At 35.8% G+C, this 27,662-nt stretch overlaps 1 protein-coding gene across 1 annotated transcript; it reads left to right on the top strand.

Annotated features, from left to right (window-relative positions):
• Nucleotides 1-17,201: 17,201 nt before the first annotated feature.
• On the top strand, nucleotides 17,202-20,277 carry LOC111025177 (actin-7). The gene is made up of 5 exons (XM_022303026.2): nucleotides 17,202-17,358; nucleotides 18,249-18,320; nucleotides 18,522-18,915; nucleotides 19,001-19,614; nucleotides 19,706-20,277. Exons 2-5 carry the CDS (start codon nucleotides 18,261-18,263, stop codon nucleotides 19,769-19,771), a joined length of 1,134 nt encoding a protein of 377 aa, XP_022158718.1. The 5' UTR covers nucleotides 17,202-17,358; nucleotides 18,249-18,260; the 3' UTR covers nucleotides 19,772-20,277.
• Nucleotides 20,278-27,662: the final 7,385 nt, after the last annotated feature.

Below are 27,662 nucleotides of genomic sequence, written 5' to 3' on the forward strand. Positions count from 1 at the left end.
CAAACGGACCTTAAAATACCAACTTTAGGAACATTGTTTATTTTCTTCTTGGACACTTGTAGCTTATAGTAAATATATTGGAAGCACCTTAATACTTTTTATTTCCCGAATAATTATAGATTGTAATTATATTCCAATATCACATTACAATAATGTTTATGCAAAGAGTTGCACAACACTATTCACGAATCTAGCTCGAACCCGGTCTCCGGCTCTACCTGAACCTCGGAGTGAAACTACAGAAGAAGGCAAACTCTCTGACGATCAAGTTAGTATAGGTCGGACTCAATATTAAGTTCGAGGTGAGATTCGATACCTGAGCGTGAAATGAGACCCTCTATTTATAGGTGGTGGGTCCGACAGTACTCACGACCGGCGGTTATCCCTGTTTTTTGTCATGTCGAACCTATCGAGTTTGAGCAGATCGAACCCGTTTAGGTCAAACCCGACCTTTTACACTTAGCCTTGTATATAGGCAAATTTGGTCTCCTCGGCAGGTTCGAGGTGGACATGGAATATTCTTTTATTTCTAAGCACCATTGAGTGTCCTCCACGTGTCTACAATATTTTCTTCCCCAAACATTGGCCCCCTCTCTGTCAGGTTCGATCTCGATCTGGCAGAGAAGTTACTTGGTTCAAATTAGGACACGTGGCGACTTCTAGTTCGTAGAGAAAATATGACCGTTATGGAGGTGGAAGATGTTTCGACCTGCCAGGATATTGGGGCACTTGAGTATTCCGACGTTACGAATTTCGAGATGATCTCAGTCGCTCGTTCATTACACGTGTACGGTGTAGAGACTTTCCCGGTTAGCTATAAATAGTTCTGAGACTTCAGATCAAACCTTACGCTTCCGAAATTCTTGGAGTTCGATCTGAAATCAGCTCGAACCCTCCGTAGGTCAGTCATTTTCCTCGTTTTAATCTTTATTTCAAATATGGTAGTTTTCATGTCATCCTCCTCCAGTAGTGATAGCCTAGGTAGTGCAGGTCGGACTATAAGCAGCTCGCCCCCTAAACCAAATAACTCTGGGGAGGATTTAGCTCATAGGTTAGAGTCCGAGCTGGAAGAGATAGATAATTTTAGGTTTTCTGATGATGGGGAAGATAGTGACACTTCCACCTCAGGCCAGGGTCTGGAATACCCTTAAAAATGCCTGAGCACTATCTCGGACCCCTCCGTAGGGGGTTTAGTATTCCTAATGATATCCTCCTTAGGATCCCAGAGGAAGGGGAAAGAGCTGACAACCCTCTAAAGGGGTGTCACTTTTTACTTAAAGATGTTGAGTACGACCTCAGACTTCCCCTTCACCCTCTTGTCCAATGATTCTTAAATCGGACTGAACTGGCTCCTACTCAAATGGCCCCCAATGGATGGGGTATCATTTTTGCTTTGGCCATCCTTTTCTGGTTACGAGCTCGAGAAGAGGACGAGGCCGAGCTGCTAGATGTTGACTAGCTTCTATGGTGCTTTGAAGCCAAAAGAATAGCTAAGAAGCCACGTCGGTACTACATGTGCGCAAGGAAGGGTGCATGTGATATAGTCAAAGGGCCGACCTCCATCAAAGGATGGGTGAATAAGTGGTTCTTTGCCTTTGGAGAATGGTTGGGAAGAACGAGTCTGGTTGTTCTTTTTTTGACGTTCCCGTTAAGTTTGGGAATTTATGTACGAAGTCGTCCCAATTATTTTTGTAGCTTTAAATCTTATAGCTCTCTTGCTGACTTCAATTCTTCTCTGTCTTGTGTAGTGTCAATCAAACCAATTCCCTAGCTAAATCAAGCATCCTGGAATACCCTCAAGCATTAAAAGGATCGCTTCCCAAGTGGCAGGAAGTTCGGAACCTTGGTGACTGACCAGCTGTTACTTGAATCTGGGCTGTTAGATTACAACCCCTTAGTACATCCAGTCGAAGCTTCAAGGCCAAACTCTGAGCTCGGTAAGTCGAGCTCGACCTTGATTTAAATTTGTATTTCAATTTCAGTTTCTGACCTTTTGCTTATTTATTCTGCAAAGATGGTGTGCAGATTCACAAGCAGCGTGAAACGCAAGTCTAAGGGCTGTGCTCACGCCCTTAAGACTATTCAAAGCACGGAGCCAACGACTCCTGTTGTTGCTCAACTTGCGGCTCAAGGCAATCCGGTGATCGAGTTGGACTCTGCTGGGGAGCACTCCAGAGAACGTCCGAGGAACGAGTTCGAGACGCTGGACGTGTCACCTCTGCGCGAGGTGAGAGAAGAGTCTCCTCTGAAGAGGAGAAGGAAGAAAAAGAAAACCACCTTCTCCTCGGAGGTTGGACCTCGTGGGCCCCTGCCCATGAGCCATGCTGATCTAGTGGACAACCCCGAAGCTAGGATGGGGAGGACGTCCAACGTGATGATGCGGTTCCGAGTTGACCGGTCGAGCTTCGGGGTGAAGGACCAGGTGTCCCGCACCTCGGCATCATGCTTGAACCGCTGCCTCACAAGGGCGTCCAAGTTTGTAAGCGACCCTGGGGTCATGCTGCAAAGAACCATTGACCACACCGCTGAGGTAAGACTTGCTAAGTACTTGCTTTTATTTTTACAACTTGTAGCTCGGTCTAACCCTTGTGTGGTTTCTCTTTGCAGGTGTTCATTGCTTCCATTCACTCAGCAGTCATGATGAAGGCCGAGTTGGATGGAAGGGAAATCATGGCAGCAAAGGAAAAAGAAAACTCCTCTACTGCCTTAGAAGCTGCCACCACAATGAAGGGCGAGCTACTGAAGGCTCGTTCCGAGGTGGACATTCTGAAGGCAGAGGTGGAAGCCAAGGCTCAACTGCTGAACAAATAGGATGAGAAGCACAAGGCCCACCTCTGAGCTGCCCATGCCATCACAAAAGGGCTAGAGAATGAGAAGTTCCAGCTCTTGAAGCAGAAAGATGATATGCTTCAAGTCCTTGAAGAGAATGACGCTTTCATCAAGCGCCTCATCGCCGAGCTCGAGGTGGAGAAGAAACGCCTCAGCAATGGAGTTCTCCTGGAAGCATCATTCAGGCAACATCCAAACTTTGATGGGTTTGCCAAGGACTTCAACGACGCGGGCTTCAAATTTTTGATGAGGGGTATTGCTGCCGATATGCCTCATCTTCATATCGACATTAGCGATCTGAAGAAGAAGTATGCTGAGAAATTGGCCTCTGGGCCTAATAGCACTCCGGGCCCCCAATCCTTGGTGGAGAAGTACGTTAGAGAGTTGGACTCTGACTACTTTGACATGGAAAAGAAAGATGCTCCTATTCAGGAGCAGGTCGAGGTTGGCACTACGCAAGAAGAAACCCCTTCACAGCAAGGTGGGTCCCAAGAGGTCAATCTTCTAGGTTCCCAAGGTGAGTTGTCCTCTTACCTTGGGAGTGGCTGATGCTTCTGAGCTTTTGTACTTTATTTTATTTTTTGTACAAGTCTTTGGGCATAGCTACAAGGTACACAACTCTTGGCTCTATCCTTTTACTAATGAAATTTTCACTTCTTTTGTACACTGCGTTCTGTTCTTCTCTTACTTTTTCCTTGAGCTTTTGAACTTACTTTTGTAGAATTGACCACATATAAATACCTCGCGCCTCTAACTCGTAAGTTTAAAGGATTGAGTTCAGAAGGAACTTTGTCACATCGCACCTTTTACTTAAACGTTCAAAGGATTGAATTTTAAGTTCTGTCGATATAATTTCCACATTCCTCTTCGAACTCGGGAGTCCCGAGGATTGAATTTTGTACTCATAAGTAATTTTGACATCGCACCTCAAACCCGTAGGCTTAGAGGATTGAATTTTATGGAATTTACCTTGGCGATAATTACTTCACCAGGTTTAAACCTTACGGGAGTCCTTGGCCCCCATTTAATTTTTGATCGAACTCGGAGTCATGAAATTAAATAGCTCCACGGTTTATTAAAGTTCTCTCCCTTTAAAAAAAAAATTTTACAAGTCCATTTTAGGAATATTTTGACATTTCAAGGGTAATAACACTTTAAGTATTCTGCATTCCACGGATGCGCGAGCACGTTTCCTTCCAGGTCGGCCAATATGTATGTTCCTAGTCAAACTATGCCTTTAACCTAGAACGGTCCCTCCTAACTTGGATCAAGGGTGTCCACATGTCTCTAAATCTTCTTTAAGACCAAATGTCCGACTTGAAAACTTCGAGGTCGAACCCGGGCGTTGTAATGTCTGGTCATTCTGTTTTGATACTCCGCTAAGAGTAGCTAAGCCATTTCCCTCTTTTCTTCTAATAAGTCAAGGTTGAGGAGTAGCTCCTCCTCGTTCCTCGTTGGTTCATACTGCTCCACCTTGTCTGTTGGCATGCCGATCTCGACTGGAACAACAGCTTTAGAGCCAAAGGCCAGTGAGAACGGAGTTTCACCTGTTGACTCTCTTGGGGTAGTCCAATACGACCACAGTACCTCGGGTAGCTCTTCGGCCCATCTTCCTTTTCTAGAATCCAATCTCAGCTTGGAGTCCACGCTTTATGATTTTTTTTATTGCTTCAACTTGCCCATTAGCTTTTGGATGGGCAGGGGACGAACTGAGATGGCTTATGTTCAGCTTCCTGCAAAAGTCCTTGAACTTTGAGTTATCAAACTGCTTCCCGTTGTCTGTCACGGTGGCGTTCAGTATACCAAAGTGGCATCTGATGTTTGTCCATATGAACGATGTGACTTTGGACTCTGTGATGTGGGTTAGCGCCTCAGCCTCGGCCCACTTTGTGAAATAATCCACAGCGACAACGGTGAATTTGGTTTGTCCTTTGCCTAGGGGAAAATGACCTATAATGTCCACCCCCCACTGTGCGAATGGCCATGGGGTCGAGATGGGGGTGAGTAGCTCTGGAGGCTGGTGAATAATTTTTGCGAAGCGTTGACAGTTATCGCAAGTCTTCACAAACTGCTTGGCATCCTGATCAACGGTGGGCCAATAATAACCTTGTCGAACCACTTTGGCCGATAACGACCTGCCTCTTGAATGGTTGCCACATACTCCTCCATGAATTTCTCTAAGAATGTAATCTCCTTCTTCAAGAGTTACACACTTGAAGAGAGGCAGAGAGAATCCTCGTCTATACAATGCTCCATCTCAGAGTATGAACCGAGCTGCTCTTCATGTCATCTTCTTGTGTTCTTTTGAGTCTTGCGGTGGGTTTCCTTTAATGAATTTCACAATTGGATCCATTCATGAGGGTGTTGGTGTGTCAATATCCATCATGTCCGGTTCCAAAATTGACGGGTTATCTAAGATTTTGACCGGGACAGATCTTGCTAGATCGGTCTCGTATGCTGACGCCAATTTGGCTAAGGCATCTGCGTTTGAATTCTCTGATCTTGGAATTTGATTCACCTCGTAAGTTTTGAACTGAGCGAGGTGCGATCTGACTTTACTTAAGTATTTCTCCATCCGGGAGTCTTTTGCTTGATATCCTCCTTGATTCGATTTACCACCAACTGGGAGTCGCTGAAGACCTTGATTTGGGTGGTCCCCATTCCTTTGGCAACGCGGAGTCCTGCCAGAAGCGCTTCGTACTTGGCCTCGTTATTTGAAGTTCGGAAGTTGAAACGCAGTGCAAACTCGAACTGCATGTCGTCCGGTGCGAGCAAGAGGATTCCTGCTCCACACCCTCTCTCGTTGGAAGATCCATCTACATAGATCGTCCATGGGAGGTCGATTCGGCGAACAGGGATGGTGGAGTGAGCTCCGCGATGAAGTCTGCAACTGCTTGCCCCTTCAACGCAGTTCTAGGCTCGAACTGGATATCGTACTCGCTCAATTCCATTGCCCATTTCATCAAGCGTCCTGATGTCTCTGGCTTGTGGAAGATATTCTTCAGGGGTTACACACTTGAAGAGAGGCAGAGAGAATCCTCGTCTATACAATGCTCCATCTCGGAGTATGAACCGAGCTGCTCTTCATGTCATCTTCTTGTGTCCTTTTGAGTCTTGCGGTGGGTTTCCTTTAATGAATTTCACAATTGGATCCATTCATGAGGGTGTTGGTGTGTCAATATCCATCATGTCCGGTTCCAAAATTGACGGGTTATCTAAGATTTTGACCGGGACAGATCTTGCTAGATCGGTCTCGTATGCTGACGCCAATTTGGCTAAGGCATCTGCGTTTGAATTCTCTGATCTTGGAATTTGATTCACCTCGTAAGTTTTGAACTGAGCGAGGTGCCATCTGACTTTACTTAAGTATTTCTCCATCCGGGAGTCTTTTGCTTGATATCCTCCTTGATTCGATTTACCACCAACTGGGAGTCGCTGAAGACCTTGATTTGGGTGGTCCCCATTCCTTTGGCAACGCGGAGTCCTGCCAGAAGCGCTTCGTACTTGGCCTCGTTATTTGAAGTCCGGAAGTTGAAACGCAGTGCAAACTCGAACCGCATGTCGTCTGGTGCGAGCAAGAGGATTTCTGCTCCACACCCTCTCTCGTTGGAAGATCCATTTACATAGATCGTCCATGGGAGGTCGATTCGGCGAACAGGGATGGTGGAGTGAGCTCCGCGATGAAGTCTGCAACTGCTTGCCCCTTCAACGCAGTTCTGGGCTCGAACTGGATATCGTACGCGCTTAATTCCATTGCCCATTTCATCAAGCGTCCTGATGTCTCTGGCTTGTGGAAGATATTCTTCAGGGGCAAATCAGTGAACACCACAATGGGGTGTGCTTGGAAATACGGCCTAAGTCTACGGGCCGAGGTGACCAAGGCGAGGGCTAGCTTTTCCATTTGTGTATACCTGGTCTCGATCTCGGTCATGGCCTTACTCGTGTAATACACTGGACTTTGGCGTACTCCTTCCTACTTGATTAGGGCCGAACTGACGGCACTATTAGATACCGCCAGATACAAATGGAGCTTGTCTCCCGGCAAAGGCTTGGCGAGCAATGGTGCTAAGCAGAGATAGGTCTTCAATTGATCCAAGGCTTGCTCGCACTCTGTCGTCCATTTAAATGGTCCCTTCTTTCTTAAGACTTTGAAGAAAGGAAGGCACTTATCAATTGATCTCGAGACGAATCTATTTAGGGCTGCAATCATTCCATTGAGGCATTGAAGCTGCTTAGAGTTTTGGGTGCTTCCATCTCGAGCATGGCCTTTATCTTCTCTGTGTTGGCTTCGATTCCACGGTTGTTTACCATGAAGCCGAGGAACTTACCCGAGGAGACTCCAAAGGCACACTTGGTTGTCTTAAGCTTCATTTGATACTTCCGTAGATTTTCGAAGGTTTCGGTCAGATCGGAAAGATGCGACTTTGATTGCTTGCTCTTGACAAGCACGTCGTCCACATACACTTTCATATTCCGACCGATCTGCTTGGCGAACATCTTATTCACCATTCTTTGGTAGGTCACACCCACGTTCTTTAGGTCGAAGGGCATAACCCTATAGCAGTATAGACCTTGGTCTGTTATGAATGCGGTATGATCTTGGTCTGACACGTGCATTTTAATTTGGTTGTATCCGAAGTAGGCATCTATGAAGGTGAGCAGCTCGTGCCCGGCTGTTGCGTCTACGAGCTGGTCGATCCTCGGCAATGGAAAGCAATCTTTTGGGCATGCCTTATTTAAATTTGTAAAATGTACACACATTATCCACTTCTCGTTAGATTTTTTAACTAATACAACATTCGAGAGCCACTCGGGATACAGAATTTCTCTTATATATTCAGCTTTCAAAAGTTTGTTTACTTCCTCAACAATTACATCACTCATCTCTTTATTTACAGGTCTTCTCTTTTGCTTTACAGGTCGGAATGATGGATCTATGTTGAGGCGATGCACCATGATCTTCGGGGTCTATGCCAGGCATGTCCTCGTGGGACCATGCAAAAACATCCGAGTTTGACCTGAGGAAGTTGATCAGTTCTTCCCTATCAGTGGCCCCTAGCTTTGTTCCTATGCTTACTTGTTTTTCAGGACTAAGCAAAGGAACAAGCTCGAGCTCCTCTGTTGGTGCAGAGAACTCCCTCTTGCCTTGTCTGGGTAGGTCGGCCTCTGACTCTTGCTGTTCAGCCCATTTGGTTTGTTTTTCGAGGACACATACTGATGACCCTTTGAGTGCAGAGGCATAACACTCCCTTGAAGTCTTCTGCTCTCCTCGGACTGTGTCCACTCCAACGGGAGTTGAGTACTTCAAAACTTGGTAAAGCGTTGAGGGAAAAGCCCAGAATGAGTGGATGATAGGTCTCCTAAAGATGGCATTGCAGGCCGACCTGCCGTTGATCACAACGAACTCGGCCATCTGCATGACTTGTGTATTGTCTTGCCCAATTGTAACTGGCAAGTCAATGCATCCTTCTGGGGAGACTGATTCTCCAGAAAATCCAAGCAAGGGTGTTGGACTCTTCTTCAATTGTGCCCTGGTCCAACCCAAAGCAAGATATGTTGTAAGAGACAGAATATTGGCAGATGCACCCCCATCAACCAATACTCTCCGGACCAGGACGTGATCGATGAGAGGGACGATCACAAATGCGTCATTATGGGGCAAATGGACCCCCTCCAGGTCGGAGTCATTGAAGGTGATGGAGCAGGTCGGTTTCTGCTTCCTAATGACGCACACCTCGCATCTGGCTTCTCAAGCTAATTCTTTCCTCTTGTTTCCAAACTGGCCCCCACTTGGGCCTCCAAAGATAATATTAATGACCGCAGGTCGGTTATCTCGGCGAGGTGGCATCCTTGAACGCTTCCTTTCATCTTTTTTCTCTACCGAGTTAGACCTCGGTTTGCCAACAAATTTTTTGAAAGAGCCATCTTGAATGAGGTCTTCAATCTGGCGTTTGAGTTCCCAGCAACTCGATATATTGTGGTCGTGGTCACGATGAAAACGGCAGTACTTATCTTTGTTGCGCTTTTCTGGGTCTCCTTGGAGCTTCTCAGGTCGCTTGAGGAGCTTCTCCATCCCAGTCTCTTCAATGTTTGTGAGTATCTCTGAGATGAGGATTGTGGTTGGTGTATATCGTTCGTAAGGTCGGTCTCGACTGGAACCGCTGTCCGACCTGCGATAATCCGTCCGATTGTGGGAGGAGGATGACCCCTAATCCGGTTGTGATTGGGGATTGTGGTTGTTGCACCACTGAGCATCCTCCACATGTCCACAATATTTTCTTCCCCGAACAAATAACATAATACAAATGCAACATTTTAAAAATCTAAATTTCCATGATTTTTTTTTCCAAATTGTCCTCGATAAATGTGATTTTATTACATTTATTATTACTTTTAAAATGTATTTTTTTATGATTTTAGGTTATAGGGTTTAGGGTTTTATTTCTTTATTAAAAAGAAAAATTGTCTCTAATGTATCTACGGTTTAAGATTTAGAGTTTAGGGTTTTATTTCTTTATTAAAAAATGAGAAATTATCTCTAGTGGGTCTGGGTGTAGCCTTAGGGTTTAGGGTTTTATTTGTTTATTTAAAAGAAAAATGTTTAGGATTTATAATTTATTTATTAAGAATATATGAATATGGATAGTTCGGTAATTTTCACATAGCCTAGCCTCTATTTTGATAAATCTAATTATTAACATTTAATTTATTTATATAAGTAGGTTCTTTAAATAGTCTACATTCTTATAGGTTCTTTAAATAGTCTACATTCATATACTTATCTCGAAAATATATTACAAATGCAACATATGTTATAATTTTTAAAAATCTAATTGTTCAAAATTACTAGTCCAAAATCTTTATTTTAGCATTATCGCTCCTTCGCTTCAAAATTTAAAATTCTTGTGTCAATTGAAAAAGAAGAAAGAAAAAAATCATAGAATTTGTGTGGTTCTATGTCATTTTTTATAAAAAAAATTAGGAAATTTTCTTTATTCTTGATCCTCGCTTTGATTTATAATTGTAACAAAAAATTTAAAGGGTTGGTTTTATTTTTAATTTATATATTGTTGCTATGTAGGTAATTTTTTTTATATAAATGAGTATATAAATATCATTTTTTGTTCTCTATAAATAATCAAAATTTTGAAATTCTATTGATTTTTTATTTAATTTTTAATTTGAATTTTATGAAATCTGAGTAACTAAACAAAACCCTTTAAAAACTTTTTTATATGTATTTCTTATTTTATATAAAAATATAAAGTAAATAATTTAGAGTTCTATGTCTTAATCTCATAATTTTTTTTAAATAGTTTAATTTATCTTGAAAATTTTTATAAGTATAGAAAATAATTGTCTAAGTTTGACTCTCTTTCTTCTAAATCTATATAGAATATTTAATAAAACATCTATTGAACAAACTTGGTAAATTATGAGTTAAATACTCATTCATCTGTGTATTATTATGAGCCACCTTTAACCAAGTGTCACTCCTCTTTAGTGGAGCATACTGCTTGTCACATAGGTCAACCACACGGATTCCTATGACTATGTCATGAAGGCTCACTAATTTGAACTTACCAAGTTTTGTTGTGTCCATGGACATTGACAATTAAACAGAAGTCTCTCTCGGAATAGTGAGACCCCTTGTTCAAGTCTTAAAGTCAGCACTTAAAGTAACACTCATCTACTTACCCTAAAGTCGGGAATGAGTGAATTCCATCTTGCGAAGCTATGTTCCCAGCTCTCCGCTCATACTAGTCCCCAAGATGATAGGCATGTTGAGTCGGTGTCTTGGGCAACTCTCACCCATACAAATCTAAGGGCAATTCCTCATAGGCAGAAGTCAATTACTCACTCTGGATTGAGATCGAGTTACATGGTCATCCTGTGAAATCTTAATCAAATTGGTTAATGGTGTTACAACTAAAGATTAATAGTAGTTTTGTGGTTTGATCTTATACAAACTCATTGTATAGGATACCCTCACTTGCATGTCTCCACATGAACGATTCAAATTGAGTCATTTGTAACTTTTACAAAGTGGGTCGTATCAATAATGTCAACAGGAAAAGCCTAACCTTATTCATATAATATATATCATTTAGGTTATTACTGGAACATGATCTGACTGTATATCTACTATATAACGTGTATGTCAAACCACAATATTACAGACTTCAAATACTTAGATACTGACCTAAAAGTTTAGGTACTAATTACATATAATTAGAAAAGAATAAGTGAATATCTTTCAAACCACAATATTTGATTCCAAACATTACAAATAGAAAAATCTGTACTTTTTCCTCAACTAAATCATAGGCTGTTACATCATTTCCCTATGGGCCAAATGCTAAGCTCCAAAACGTCAAAAGCTTTGTCCATTCACTCAACTAACATCCAACCAAAACTTTTCTTTTATTGGGTTTGAGTACTTTTTGAAAGCCTTTATTTTGTTCTTGCACTTTAATTTATTCATTAATAGTTCTTGTTTATAATACAACATTATATTAATCCTTTTACATTAATTTCTTAAACACCACTAATAAGTTATAAAGACAGGCAGGGATCTAATATTCCCAATGAAATTAAGGTTTTAATTCCCGTGTTTGTTTTATAGGAATGTATGATAGCATCTTGAGATTTTTAGATTCCTAAGTTAAAAGCATATTCTCATAACATTTTTGCGTTTCCTTTCTTTTCACATATCTTTTTTTCATCTGTTTTCTTTAACTTTTACTTTTTATTTTATGATTAAAATAAATCAATATATTCCCCATAAAGACTCGTTTGTCCATGCATTTGGTTTGTCGTGCATATCTCATTAATTACTACCTACAATTGTTATGCTTGAGTAGTGAGTTTTTGCACCTCATAAATCACGCAAAACAAACATAGCTATTTAAATATTTCATGCATCATTATAGATATTGTTGGGAAATTAATGCGCTCCAAATAATTTCCCCTTCCACAGTTCTATCCAATTATCTAAGTCAATCACAAAATATAGAGAAATACAGGGAAAGCAATAAAAACGACATACAACTTTATACTGGTTCACCCCAACAGTTTATGAGCTACGTCCAATCTTCCGCTCAGATGCAGGTTCCACTATAATAAAATTGGATCTAACTTGTATTACAACACACTAATTATAATACTTAGTATAGGAATGAAAAAGAAACCTTATAAGAATCACGAGAACGAATTGTTGATCATCCACTACAACCCAAATAATAATTTGCTATTTTCTTCTCTGCAAAACCTACTGTCACCACCCATTTCTCCACAAAGTGCCATCACCCACACTTTCTTTGTGTTTCTCTTCCCACGGCACAACCTAGAAAAAACATGTATTTATAATGATGGCAAGTTAATGGGCCTAGTATTTTTGACCCAGTGCTTGATTTGGCTCCCTATTGAACAAATATTTTTATAAAACAAACATAACTATCAAAAAACATGTCGTGATATCTGCATTTCTAAGCCTCTAAAACTTAAAGTATCTAACATGGCAGACATTTAAGATTCTTGAAAACAAACGACCTCTAAGATTAATAAATTAAAGTACAACAACAAGCTAGAAACTTGAAAATTTAATTCAAAAACATAACAATAAAATTAGCATAAATGTGAATAGGTTTTGTTTGATAACAATTTTATTTTGTTTTCACCTTTCAAATACTAAACTTATACCAATACTTTTATTTATTTAGTTTTTTTTTTCTCCTTTCAAAACTCACTTTTGAAATCTTAATCAAATTGAGACCAACTTTGAAATCTATTTCTAACATCCCAAAAAAGTACACATACATAGAAGGAAAAAAGCCTCATCTTGGCATGTAATGGTTTGCCACTACTAAAACAGGGTTCCAACTTTTAAATCTTAACTATTAGTTTATAAAATAAATTATGTAATTAAGAAAAAAAATTAATAATAATAATAATCTTCTCTTGCAAAGTGGCCTTCCATAAATGTTGAGACAATTGGAATCCAGACCAGATAGATAATAATATTCCATTCTTTCATTCTTCTATATAATATTTCAAACTCATGCAATTCATTTCCTTTATTTGAAGACATTTTTGTCTAATAAAAAAAATCGATCTTGAATAAATTTTCATCAACATATCAATTTTCACATGATTATTAATGGTAAATCGACATTTCCATAGTATTGGACAAAATTATTAACAAAATACCACTTGTATAGTTATAATATTGAGATTAATAAATTTTAACTTAAAATGTTTTTTTAGTACAACATATGGGAGTGGGAGATCGAAATCACCTCTCTTGTTGGAGGTATATACCAATTAAGACTTGGATGGTAATATTTTCATCTCTCTCACAGAAGCAACAAGAAGGACATGTAAGTGACTTTGAAAACACATGTATGCACATGCACTACTCTTAAAAACACAACCATACATCACTGTTTTATGGAATGTTCAGCTATTTTAGAGAGAGAAAGAGGGAGAGAGAAACTTTGTGTTGTTTGGAATAGATGATCATGCCATGCTGGCATTTAAGAGAGAGAATTATGTATTTATATGTGGCATTCTACGTGTAATCACGTCATTTTTATTTATTTATTTTTATTTTACTGACAATACTATTAAAAAAGATGATCGTACGATGTCTATAAAGTATCATTTAGATATCACAACAAAAAAATTTATTATGGTTTAAGCAATTTGTTCTAGCGTGTAAAGTTTACATAAAAAAAATTATTTTAATCCATGATATGATTTTTTGTTAAAAATATTTAAAAGAATAATAAACCCTAACTATGTTACTAATAGATGTTAAGATTTTTTAATATTGAAATTACTAATTGAAAACTAGTAATTTTTTATGGAATATTGAATATTTCGTTTCTCAAAAAAAAAAATTATCATTTGTTAAACAAAATTAAAATACTAAAGCAAAACAATAAATAATTTTTATAATGTTTTTCAATTTCACAAAATATCGAAAATTAAAAAAGAATATATTACATTTATAGTAGTTTATTTTCAAATGTATAAACGTAACAAAATAAACATGGAAGTAAAAAAATATAAGACCATACACAGGATGAGTACAAACATATTTAAGAATGCATTATTATTTTTAAACTAATAATAGATTATTTTGTCCTTTATGTAACATCAAATTATTCACCGAAAAAAATATATATCTACACGTTAACTCATAATAACAATATTATTTATGTATGTAGTACAATTTACTTGAAATTAAGATAACTTCGGTTAATGGATGAAATTATACCAACAAATTATCTGACCCAAACTACCTGATCAAAACGAGTCAGAGTCAACTTTGATCCAGTCAAGTTAGTCCACCTGAACTAAGCTAAAGAGACTCCTCCATAAATAAGAGGAGAGATCTGGGACACGAGGTACACTCTTACAACTCTATTCTTGCTATTCTCAACTAAACTCCTGGCTAATTTATGTATCGAAGTTGTTGAGTTTAGCACCACACCAATGTATAGTTCTTTGTGTGTAGGTATCCATCGGAGTTATTGACGCTGGAAATCGAACCAAATTTCCACCTCAACCACTTCTATCCAAAAGAAAATTATGATATATATGTTAGGTGAAATATATGTTTTTAATTAGATAAACCTTAACTTTAATTATTTAATCTATTTGGTAATTTAATATCTTTAATTTTGTATTTTATATTTTAGAATAATGATATTTATTCTAATCATTCACATGCATATGCATTTGCAAATAGTGAAATCCTCCAAGGATAATGGCCAACATCCAAAACTATACTATGCTAAAAGGGCAAAAGTCCAAAATATCCCTTGTTTAAGAATTTTACCTCCACATGCATATTTTTATTTATATTTATTAATTTCTTATTTATAAATTTTCTAGTATCGAAAATAGTCTACTCATACTTTTATTATAGTTGCATGGTATCAAAACGAGACTCTCTTATATTCAAAATCTTAATACTCGATTTTAATAAAATTGATAAAGATATAACATAACAATCTTTGTCATAATTATTTCAATCAAAATTTTTCTCTCTCTTTTTTTAATCTTCGATGCTATATTAGTAATTTAGTACCATTTATGAAAGCTAATGAGTCGATATTTTTCTTCGTATGAAAACTTTATATGATATCAATATAAAGTTTATTTTATTTTCAGAAAACACCTATATAAAGTAATTTATACGATAACAAAAATTTATTATTTATATATATAGTTCAATTTATTAAGACATATATCTCAAATTTAAAAGTTTTGTATTTGAATTTCAACTACGCGCGATTGTATTTTTTCTAAATCTAATTTAAAAATTCATTTTTTACAAAAAAAAAATAACAAAGAAAAAGGAAAAATAGTTTTAAAAAAAGAAAAAAAAATAACTAACAAACATAATATTGAAATATAGAAAATTATAAAGGACATTTTGTTAAGAAATAATTTTATATGTGATTCTTTGTTTTGTCTTAAAAGAAAAAATCTACCCTCTTTATAACTATTTCGTTTTGTGTTTATTTTTTGAAAACAAGTTTTTTTTTTTTTTTTAACTAATTCAACTCTTTCTTCCCTGTTTTTTAAAAACGTTTTTGAAATTCTAAAAGTAATTTTTTTAAATAATAGTTTTTAAAAACATATTTTTATTTTCCAAATTTTCTTCTATTTATCTATTTTTTTACATATTTTTCTCTAACAAATTTATTTACCAGTCTACAATTTTTTAGTGCCTAAATTTCTCATTCTAAAAATTTTATCTTTTTCTCTAAAATTTTCATTTTTAGAATATTTACCATTATCTCTCCCCAAAATTTACATTTATATATATATATATATTTCGTTCTATCTTATCACTCTCATTTTTCTCTCCCTCAAAATTTAATATTTCATAAACTTTTTTCTATCACAATATTTTATAATTTTTATTTTTCTTTCTAATCTATTCTTTTAACAAATATATCTCCCATTTTCACTTTTTTTTTATCTTTCAACTTCTTTAGGTGTAACTTTTTTTCTCTGATAGATATATCTGGAACTTTTTTCTCACTATAATTTTTTTTCTTTTTCTAAAATTTTCTCTTTCATCTTAAAATTTTCTCCCACTCATTTTTTTAACTAACTTTTTTTCTAATCTTTTTTCTTAATCTCTCTAAAATTTCTCTTTAAAAAGTTTCTTTTTATCAATTTAAACTTCTTTTTTATGTATGACCGATTCACTGCTCAAAGAATAAGAAATGTATTCTCACCATGCCCCAACTCTGTTCCCGATTCTCTTTTTTTAATAATTAATATATATTTTATTAACTATTATACTACATTATGAATATAATATTAAATATTTTTTAAACTAATTATTTTTATTAGTAAATAATATTTCTTCAATAAAATAGATATAATTTATATATATTTATTACTATTTTCATTTTTTAAATTATCAAATTGGTAATTTTTCCCACGAAGATCATTGTCCCTAAACAAGGATCACTCGACTTGGACCTCTATTGTTGGGATCGGAGAATGAGGTGGAGATAATGATTAAAAAGTTTTGCGATGATGGAGAGAGCATCTCAATTCTCGCCTCGCCCTATTATCATCTATACTTTATATAAACATTTTTATCGGTAGCATATCTATTCAACTCTCTATCTTTTTTAACACAAGAAGACAAAAATGATTATAAAATATGTTTGGTTTTTTATTTTTAAAAAACAAAAACAATAATCAAACCTATATGATTTTTGTTTTTAAAAATAGAAAATAGAAAAACTAAAACAGAGAAATCATTATAATTAATCGATCATATAATTTACCTTTAGAATATTTCTAAATTTCTAGCTAATTTAAAAACTTAAAACAAAAAATAGTTATAAAAAAAGATTTTTTTTTTATTTATTAAAACGTGGCTAATAATTACATTGGATGGTAAAAAAATTATATGTATTTTTAAAAAATCAGTTTAAAATGTTACAAACTCGAATTGTTTTTTTCTTTCTCACGTATGTTTTTTTCTATTCAAGCCAAATTATATATATATATATATTTTTTTTTTTTTGGTAAAATTATATTTTCATTTTGCCATTTATGTAATTGGCTGAAAAAAAAAAGAAATGAAAAGATCTGACAAATGTAAATGAAATAATGTGAGGAAATGAATTAAAATCCCGAGGAAGAAAAATAGAAAAACCAAAGGGCGAGAAAAAAGCTGTCATCCAGGTCACCCTATCTTTACTGGTGGTCGAAATCATTCACCCAAATTCCTCATTTCCTCTGAATTTCACTTTCATTTGCATTTGCATTTGCATTTCATCTTCCCCACTTTTTTTCTTTTTTTTTTCCTTCTTTTTTTTCCATATAAATATTTTTCTTCCTATATAAATACCTTCTTTTTCCTTCTCTCCATTTTCGATCTCGCCTTCGCACCGAGAAGAGACTGAGCTCGAGAACGGAGAGTGGGCCGTCGATTCCTTCACTTGGCTCCCCAATTTTCCTTCTTCGCTTCGCTTCTCACTCCCACAGGTACGATCCATTTCGATCTGGTTTTCGTTAGATCTTTAACTTTGCTTTAATTCCAGATTTGGATTCCCTTTTGCTGTCATTTTTGGTGCTGAGTACTGTTGTGAACTTCGATCTGGTCGTTTTACTGGTTTTTGTCAATGTCTGTCTTTGATCGTGAGAATTTTTAGCTTCTGGTTCTTCGATTGTCTAGTAGTTGTGCAGTTTGTTCGTGGTTCTGAATTTTGTGATGCGATTTGTTAACCGTAATGCTGTTTCATGATGCGACTGTTTCTTTTGTATTTTTGCAATCTATTTGGTTTGTGAGAACTTGGTGGCGTTTTGATTGGCCTGTGCAATCAGATTTGGCTGATCTTTAACCTTTTGCGTGTTTTTAAAGGAATTTTGTGCTACTGGAGCTGAGATCTTGTATTTGGTCTGTAATTTTCTTGATGCAATTTGATGTTTCTAGCATAGTTTCCATTGCCATTTTTACCTTTGTTCTGCATGACTGGATTTCTCACGGAATTTGAATTAAAGATTGCTACTTTCATTGTTCTGATAACAAGCAATGTTGAAAGTTGATTGATTGAGGATCGATTATTTTCTCATGTAATTAGTTGAATACATTAAATCGTGTTGCTTACAGTTCTCCCTTGTGCATCTTTTGGCCTCTCTTTCCTGTATTTTTTGTTGTAGTGTATGTTGTAGTGTTCGTGTGTCAATTTTGCCATGAATAAAAAAGAAAAAAAAATCTGCAAGCTGATCCATATTATTCCTGTTAAAATTGATTATTTTTAGTTATTTTCTATTTATTTTATTGTTTTGACGATTCAGGGTTGATTAGCAAAGAGGTGATTTGAATTCTATGTAACACTTTCACTCATATGAATTAGTTTCTACGTATTTTTCAGTATTTAAAAATAATGGCCGATGCTGAGGATATCCAGCCACTTGTTTGCGATAATGGAACTGGAATGGTGAAGGTTAGACACTGATCTTATAACATGTAGCTGTTTTTTTCTTTTCTTTTCTTTTTTTGCATAAGAAACAGACCTTTTTTTTGGTTGGGCTGTTTTTTGTATGTTTTTTCATCCTTTCTGCAGATCTACTAATGTCTTAATAGTTATAATTGTTCTTTTACATGTGGTTTTGTCTTAAGCCTGGTTATAATTTTTGATTTGTAGGCTGGATTTGCTGGTGATGATGCTCCCAGGGCAGTGTTTCCCAGTATTGTTGGTCGACCCCGACACACCGGTGTCATGGTGGGCATGGGCCAGAAAGATGCTTATGTTGGTGATGAGGCCCAATCCAAAAGAGGTATTCTTACCTTGAAATATCCCATTGAGCACGGTATTGTCAGCAACTGGGATGATATGGAAAAGATTTGGCATCACACATTCTACAACGAGCTTCGTGTTGCACCGGAAGAACACCCAGTGCTTCTAACAGAAGCTCCTCTCAATCCTAAAGCCAACAGAGAAAAGATGACACAAATCATGTTTGAGACTTTTAATGTACCTGCCATGTATGTTGCCATCCAAGCCGTTCTATCTCTGTACGCCAGTGGTCGTACAACAGGTTCGCATCCATCTCCTCCTCCTATCTTAAATTTGAGACTCTTTGGACTTTTATTTTTATTATATTGAATGAATTCTTTGAACAGGTATTGTGCTCGACTCCGGTGATGGTGTTAGTCACACTGTACCAATCTACGAGGGTTACGCCCTACCCCATGCTATCCTCCGTCTGGACCTTGCTGGTCGGGATCTAACTGATGCTTTGATGAAGATTCTCACTGAGAGAGGGTACATGTTCACAACCACTGCCGAACGGGAAATTGTCCGTGACATGAAAGAGAAGCTTGCCTATGTTGCTCTTGACTATGAGCAGGAACTTGAGACTGCCAAGAGCAGCTCCTCAATTGAGAAGAACTATGAACTGCCTGATGGACAAGTCATCACAATCGGAGCTGAGAGATTCCGTTGCCCCGAAGTTCTGTTCCAGCCTTCCCTCATCGGAATGGAAGCTGCAGGAATACACGAGACTACCTACAACTCAATCATGAAGTGTGATGTGGATATCAGAAAAGATTTATATGGCAACATTGTTCTCAGTGGTGGTTCGACCATGTTCCCTGGTATTGCAGACCGAATGAGCAAAGAGATCACCGCTCTTGCTCCCAGCAGCATGAAAATTAAGGTCGTTGCGCCCCCAGAAAGGAAATACAGTGTCTGGATTGGAGGGTCAATCCTTGCATCACTCAGCACCTTCCAGCAGGTGAGACACTCACTCCTTACATTCACTCTTAACCTCTCATTCGCTCCCATTTTGCACCAAATTAACATAAATACTTGGTTCGTTTTACCAGATGTGGATTTCGAAGGGCGAATACGATGAATCTGGCCCATCCATCGTCCACAGGAAGTGCTTCTAAGTTCAATATGGTGGCTTGAATGGTGAGTTATTTCCTTTAGTTGGCTTTTTTGTGTCATGTGTAATGTGAACTCTTTCGGTTGAGCACGGATACGGGTCACGGAAGGAGGGTTATATTCCGAGGTCATTCATATGCCATCGTCGCTTTACCAACCGCTGTGAGTTTGAGATTCGTAATACTACTGCGTGTTGGAGGGTTAAAAAGTAATTGATCCTCTGGATGTGAAATGTGTTTTATGTTGGTTGTTTGGTGGGGAAAAAGAATTTTCCTTCCAAAATCTCCCTCCCTGCAACCATGTCTTTTTTATTAGGAGATGATTGTGATGTTTTTTTCTTTTATTTTTATTTTCATTTTTTTTTGTTTCCTCTTCTCTTTTTCTCCTATTTTCTATTCCAAGTTTTTTGTTTTTTCGGGAACATTAATGTTAATAGTTATTGTATCACAAATATTAGTCAGTTTGCTCCTTGCGGTCATAAACTTGCTATGAAAAATTTATATTTTTATTATTGGCTTGAAAGCTTATAAGGGCATCATATTTTTATTTACATTGCTTCTTCCCATCATTTAGTTTTATTTATTTACATTAATCTCTCCAATTGTGCTTCAAATTTGTCAATATTTTTAGAAATATCCATAAATTCGAAGGTTCGATGTCGTAGAAATGTTGATTCAAATGTCACTGATATTAGGGGTTCAATTTCTTTTCTTTTACTTGTTTAAGTTTGGAAATTATATTTATTGAATCAAATTACTTTGTTGCATTATTTTATTTACTGGATTTTTATTTTCTGATGTCGATATTTTATGCATTTTCAGAACTTTCACATTTATGTTGACATCAACATTTAATGTCAATTAAAAAAAAGAAAGAAAAAAGAGAAAGTCGTCATAAATCTGTATGCTTGCTGGTGGTGTGGCCCCTTATTTATTGCTCTTTATTGTAAAATAAATTTTATAACAATTATATCAAATAATTTTTTGGTTGATTTCTATTTACGAATGAAAATTTCATAATTATTAAATGGCATATTTGTGTATTAAAATAAAAAAAATCATTTTTGTGGCATTTGAACATAAAACTGCATTCCAATAAATAATATTCTTAGCAATTGTCCGGCTCTGGAGAATTGAACTCATAATTTTATAGGCCATTTTGTTAAAAATTTAAGGGTAAATAAATAATTTAATCTGGATTTTCTATTTTGTCTTATATGTTTTGTCATATTGAATATTTTTAAATCAAATTCTTACTGTCATTTTTTACGATAAAAGGACTAGTAAATGTATGAGGTTGCTCAAATCATGCCATATAAAATTAGTAGTTTTCAATTTTATGGGGTGATTTGTCTATTTCATGTATTAAAATTATTTTGGTGTTTGTCAATGAATTTAACATTTTGTGATTGAGAAAAAAATGAATATATTAAGGATGGAATTGAAAGGTAATGTTCTGTAATTTATATATACTAGCAACAATCACAAAACTTAAAAGGCAAAATAAGAAACATACATTTTCCTCTATAGATACATCTTTACCATTTTATTATGATGTTTCATATCGTAGTCTGGATCACACACCATATGCGGATGATAACACTTTCTTTTATGTAACTATATCTAATGGATTAACTTCTCTAACGAACTTATTTACCTGAATAATTTGTTTTTGTCAATAAATTTTTGAAAATTTAAATGACAAAATAGGAAAACAAAAACTCTTATAATATGAAAACTAATACAATAACCTAATATGTAAATAATTAATTTAACAAATCAAGTAATAAATATTCATGGTTAAGTATTCAAGTTAGTTAATAAAGACATAAAAATAAACATAAAGACATAAACATAAAAATAAACATGAAATAAAGAGTTTAAAAGTAGTTAAGACATATACAACAACAATCATACAAACACTAATAAACTAAAATAAATCATTAATATATTAATATAAAAATGTAATTTTATACTATACCTCATCATCAAATCAAATAAATTTATGGATTCTTAAATCTTTAGTGTTTCTCTTGTAAATAATGAAAATTTTTCATTGCAAGAGAAAAGCCTTCATAAACATTTTGAGAGAAAAAAAATATATAATTCTATGTACGGTGTTTTCTTTCATGTTATATAGATGTTTGTAATCACACCTATTTGGGAATGAATATATCATTTCATCAATCACACCTCTTGGATTAACTAATCTATCTAAAAAAAATACGTCGGTCTACTATATTATATATAAACAATTATCAATCTCAATCGCACCCATATGTGAATGAACACATCACTTCTCTTAACAGGTACCTCGACCAAACAGTTGCATCCTACATAAGTTTCAAGGGTAAAATAGGTATTTATTAAAAAGTGGAGGGCAAAAATAGAAGGCAAAGATTCTCCTCCATAGCCTCATTTATATAACTAATTAATATCACGTGCATTGCACGTGGTAATAAACATTTTAATATAATATTTCTAACAATTTAACATATAGAATAACAACTCAACAAACTTTTAAATGTACTAATATTTTGTTTCAAATAAAATACATTTAATATAATATTTCTACCAATTTAACATCTAGAATAACAACTCAACGAAACTTTTAAATGGTACTAATATTTTGTTTCAAATAAAATATATTATTATTTGTTGACATTTTCAATTAAAAAAAAGGGTAAAGTCTTCAAACTAAAACAATAAAATAAGAGATATAAAAAACATTGAATATACTATAAAATTGAGTTAATTAATGTGGTTATCAATTTTTGATAATCAAGTCTATTGTTAATTGAGACATAATAAATTAAATTAAATTATGTAACTAAAAATTCGAACAATAGTGAAATAATTTGTTAGATTGTCAAAATTATAATTAAATATTAAATGATTGGAACAAATAAAATTACTTATTTTTACTCTTAAGCTACTTTCTAAAATTGAAAAATCAAATATATTTTTTTTTATTTTTAAAAGGATAAATATAAATTATACTACACCATTTAAATGTAATAATAATTAAAAAAATACAATCTATACCTAGCACAATTATTAACAACTTTCTTAATCTAAATATGGATACAAAACTATTAGACAATTTAAAAAATGATGGTATAATTAAATATATTAAGGTAATATTATGTAGTTAAAGAAATAATGTTTTGATATTAAAAAACTATAAATAAAATAGACACAATACAAAAATTGAAGTTTATGACGTAAAAATAAATTACACCAAAATAGTAAATAAGAAAAAATTTATAATCTTATGTAACTAATGAATGATGATCTGTCTCGTTCATCTTAAATTTATTAATTATTAGTTTCAATAATTATTTTTTTAAAACATTTTTAAAGTGAGAACTTTATATTGCTCTCTCCTGCCAACGATGATTCATTACTATCTATGCAAACATAATTTCAATGCAAAATTCATTTGCAATTCTTATTCGTTGTCAATTTTTTTGTAAAAAAAACAACAATAATCTTTTTTCTGTGTTTTCTTAAATTATTTACTCATTCTTTTATCTTTTGTATATTATGTAATAAGGAAGAATGAACCAAAATTAAAGAATTGAAATTTGAGAAATAAACTTAATACCATGTACTGCCATGAAATCATTGAAAAAATGTGAGATAAAGAATCACATGACCAAAAAAAATAAAATAAGAACAACAGCAATCAAAAAGTCATATTAAGATAAAGAAGAAAACTAATACTAAAATATAACATGAATATATTTTAAAACGTGAAAAGAATATTAACTAAATATCAAAACACGAAGGTATCATGAATATAAAACTTAAAAGTAATCCACATAAAAATATTAAAATAATCTAAAATAATAAAAGTTGAAGATAATACAAATACATAATTTTGTTACTCTACCTCTTAATCGATTAAATATGTTTCTGGATTCTCAAATATTCTTTTGACATGGTTCAATGTTCACTCATGAACATAAGAAAAATCTTCATTAATATTTTGGAAATGAGTTTTAGGTCATAGAAGAAAAAGACATAATTTTTCATTTTATAGATTATTTGCTATGACACCTATGTGTGGATAGATGCATCACTTCATCAAACAGTTGTACTTTTCATCGGATTAACTTTTCTCAACACATTTTTTCACTCGAATAGTTACAACTCTTTTGGATTAAACTCCTTGTTTCATCGAATGGTCACAACTTTTTTGGATTTGTTATCCCAACAGACACTTTAACTCGAACAGTCGTGTCTCTCGTAGAAATTTGAAGGGCAAAATAGGTATGTATTTAAAAGTTGGGGGCAAAATGAGGAGGTTTTTGTAGATTATTTGTTATGGCACCTATACGTGGATAGATACATCACTTCATCAAACAATTGTACTTTTCATCAGATTAACTTCTCTCAACACATCTTTTCACTCGAACAGTTACAACTATTTTGGATTAAACTCCTTGTTTCATCGAATGATCACAACTTTTTTGGATTTGTTATCTCAACAGACATTTTAACTCGAACAGTCGTGTCTTTCGTAGAAATTTGAAGGGCAAAATAAGTATGTATTTAAAAGTTGGGGGCAAAATGGGAAGGTGAAGATTCTCCTCCATGACCCCATTTAGATATAGTATAGATATAGATATAGATATAGATTTAGTCAATCTTCTTTATAAATGGCTTGATTGTTATATTACAAGTAATTTTTTAACCGACCAAGACATGAAATATTGGAACTTCTAATTAATATATATATATATATATATATATATATATATATACACATTAAGGAATATTTACGAATAGCCAACATGAGCAACACTACTAAAAGTTCATAGTGTTTAGGTTCACGTTCAAGTTCCGTACCTCATAGTATATGTATATATATCTTTTATGATATCGTGAGAATTGAAAATGACTCACGAGCAAACAAATCACATTTTTTTTTAATTTAGTACAACAAGTGAGGATCAGGAATTCAAATTCATGACTTTATGATCGCAGATGAATGCCAAGGCACAAATCACACCAAATTTAACCAACAAAATACCTAAAATCAAATCACACAAGGGTTAAAAAAAATTAAAAAATGAAAAAAGAACCCAAAACTTAGCAATACTAATTAAAATAGTTTCATCTAGTTTCATCTAGCCATCTAAAAAACAAAAACAAAAGCTCAACTAATAAAATATGTTAGTATTTAAGTTTAGAATCCAATTTTATTATCTGCGGAAAAAAATTAAATTTGATAAAATTAAAATTGATTCTTTTTTTTTAAGGACATATGGGAGTGAGAGATCGAACTCATGACCTCTTGGTCATGATAGATGACTTAACTATTTGAGCCATGCTCCGTTTAGCAATTAAAATTGATTCCTAAGTCAAGTAAATAGAGGAGAAAAATAAAATGTTTCCTTAATTTATCAAATATCGACTCTGTATTTATCAATAAACTAATTTCTAACAAATGCGTGACAAATTTTAGATGACGCGTTAATATTAAATAAATTTATCTTATCTTTATCATATGTTTATTTTTTTTCCTTTTTCTTCTCTTCCCCTCTCCCCTCCCTTCTTTCTCTCCCCCTTCATCTTCTCTAATATCCACGATTCTATTATTCTCTCAAACGCTATAATTTTCTCTAAAAAAAAAAAATCGAGAAGAGGAGTTTTTGCCCGTTGCTTAGTTATATAGGTTCGAGCACAATAATTTATCTGAACTTCATTTATGGCTTTCAAAAAATTCAATTCTTCACAATGTTTGTGCTTGAATGAGAGCAAAATTAGGAGGCTGCTTAACCGGATGAGCAATAAAGGGCTACAAAACCCATCTTCTCCATTTTTTTAAAAGAAAATTATGCAGGCTCGACGTAGGGGGAAAGAAAAGGGAAGAGAGAGGGGAAGAGAAAAAAAGAAAAAAAAACAATTACACGTAAGATAAAAGTAATATAAAATTAATTAACATTGTCACATCATTTAAAATTTGACAACTCAATTATGCCACGTCATTTTTCTATTAGTCAACTAATGGTCAAATAAGTTCAAGGAGCATTTAGAACCATTTTCTAAGGGTCGGGACCAAACTGTCACTTTTTTAAAACTTAGGAACCAAATAGACACTTATCCTCAAATTAAGTGTATTTTACCCTATTAAAAATAAATAGAATTGAACCAACCCAACCTAATTTTTTTTTATAAATCGATATGGATTGAGTTTATAACTGTTGAGGGTTAATCGTGCACGACCGACCTGAATAAACCGAGACCCAAAGAGCCGACCTGCCAACTTTGACGAGGAAGGAAACTGCCAAGCCTCATCCTCCAGAACGGGGAACGGACCGGTCACTGCCAAGGACCGACGGTCGCTCAACGGACCCCTGCTCGGGCAGGGAAATACACCGATGGGACGTACACCTACCCCATCTACCGTTATAAATACACCACTCATCGATGGGCCCAGATATGTGAAATCTATTTGATGCTTACCTGTTGAGCTCGGCTTAAATACTAACTTGAGCTCGGACTGGCTTACCTCCTTGCAGGTACCTCAAGAAATCCTCCAAGTGCCGTCAGCCGACCTCCGAGCTCGTCTTTCGTACATCGACAGAATTTTGCATCAATAGTTGGCGCCGTCTGTGGGAAATGACTGTCACAGCCAGATCAAGTAGATCAATCAACCTCTAATGATAGAAGGTTCCCAAACATCAAGCAATCACCATTCCAAAGACCCGAAAGCTCGGCCAGTTGTCTCTAAACCACTGGCAGGATGGAAACCGAAGACCTGGACTGATTCCCAAAGGTCGAAGTCCCGTCTCCAGGTCGAGGTGGTATTCGACCCGCAAGAAGAAATGAATGCCATGAGGGCTCAGGTCGCGGCCCTAACTGAGGCACTACAGACAGCGAGAGTGCCACTCCTCGAGCTCCCCTAGCTTGAAATCCAATACGATCCCCTAAGGGGAAAGGCGAAGGCTACTGGAACCAACCAAGAGAGGTCGATGGGGCGCAATCCGTCAAAGCTCGTCCTTGGGGGAAACGACAACCCTCAGGAGCCGGAGGACATGCGCGCCCGTCTCTCCTTACTAAATGAACTAGACCTCCGCAACGTGCTAGATCAGAAATACACCAAGAGAGACGATCCCCCGACGAGGTCGGAGTTGGTCAACAACGGGGATCTGTTGCTACAGTTCGAGCAGCTTCTGAAAGAGCTTAATTACAACCTTCGAAAGGTCTAGGGCAAACCCGTCTCGGATAACGACAAGCCCGACGAGCCACCCTTCACTCAGGCTATCCTAACTACACCGATCTCATCCAAAGGAAAGCTCCCGAGCTTCGACAAGTACGATGGATCCGCCGACCGGTGGACCACGTGGAGACCTACGAGTCCCTGATGGAGTTCCACGCTTACACTGACGTGATGAAGTGTAGAGCGTTCTCCATGACTTTGCAGGGGTCTGCAAGAAAATGGTATCGGCAGCTCACGCCTCACTTCATTTCCTCCTGGAAGCAGCTCCGCAAGGCCTTCGTGGTCCAGTTCGCGGCTCAGCAGGGACCCAACACTCGGCTTAGTATCTGCTCACGATAAGGCAGAAGGCAGGCGAAAGCTTGAGATACTATGTTAGGAGGTTCCTCGCCGCACAGATCATGGTGACCTGCAACGAAGAGTTCGATTGCTCGGCGTTTGCCTCAGGGGTCTGACATGAACAGTTGAAATGGTCACTCGCCAAGAAGCCCGAGCTCAACATTAAGGGCAACATAGAGTGAGCCATGAAGTTCATGCAGGCAAGCAAACTCATTCAAACAAGGGAGGAGCCGCTGAGGACTAGCTCCACAGGTGAAAGGAGAGGTTGGAGTAGTTCTCGGAGGTCACCCCAGCACCAGCAGTAGTATGACCGCGAATCTCGACAGAAGC

Source organism: Momordica charantia (assembly GCF_013281855.1).
Source record: "Momordica charantia cultivar OHB3-1 chromosome 2 unlocalized genomic scaffold, Mcharantia_2.0 BLBB01000002.1, whole genome shotgun sequence".
NCBI classification, from domain to species: domain Eukaryota; kingdom Viridiplantae; phylum Streptophyta; class Magnoliopsida; order Cucurbitales; family Cucurbitaceae; genus Momordica; species Momordica charantia.

Bases quoted from the DNA above. Each gene is read 5' to 3' on its own strand.
- LOC111025177 (XM_022303026.2), top strand. From the start codon at position 18,261: ATGGCCGATGCTGAGGATATCCAGCCACTTGTTTGCGATAATGGAACT. The intron at 18,916-19,000 runs GTTCGCATCCAT...TTCTTTGAACAG, and splicing joins CGCCAGTGGTCGTACAACAG to GTATTGTGCTCGACTCCGGT. The intron at 19,615-19,705 runs GTGAGACACTCA...TCGTTTTACCAG, and splicing joins CACTCAGCACCTTCCAGCAG to ATGTGGATTTCGAAGGGCGA.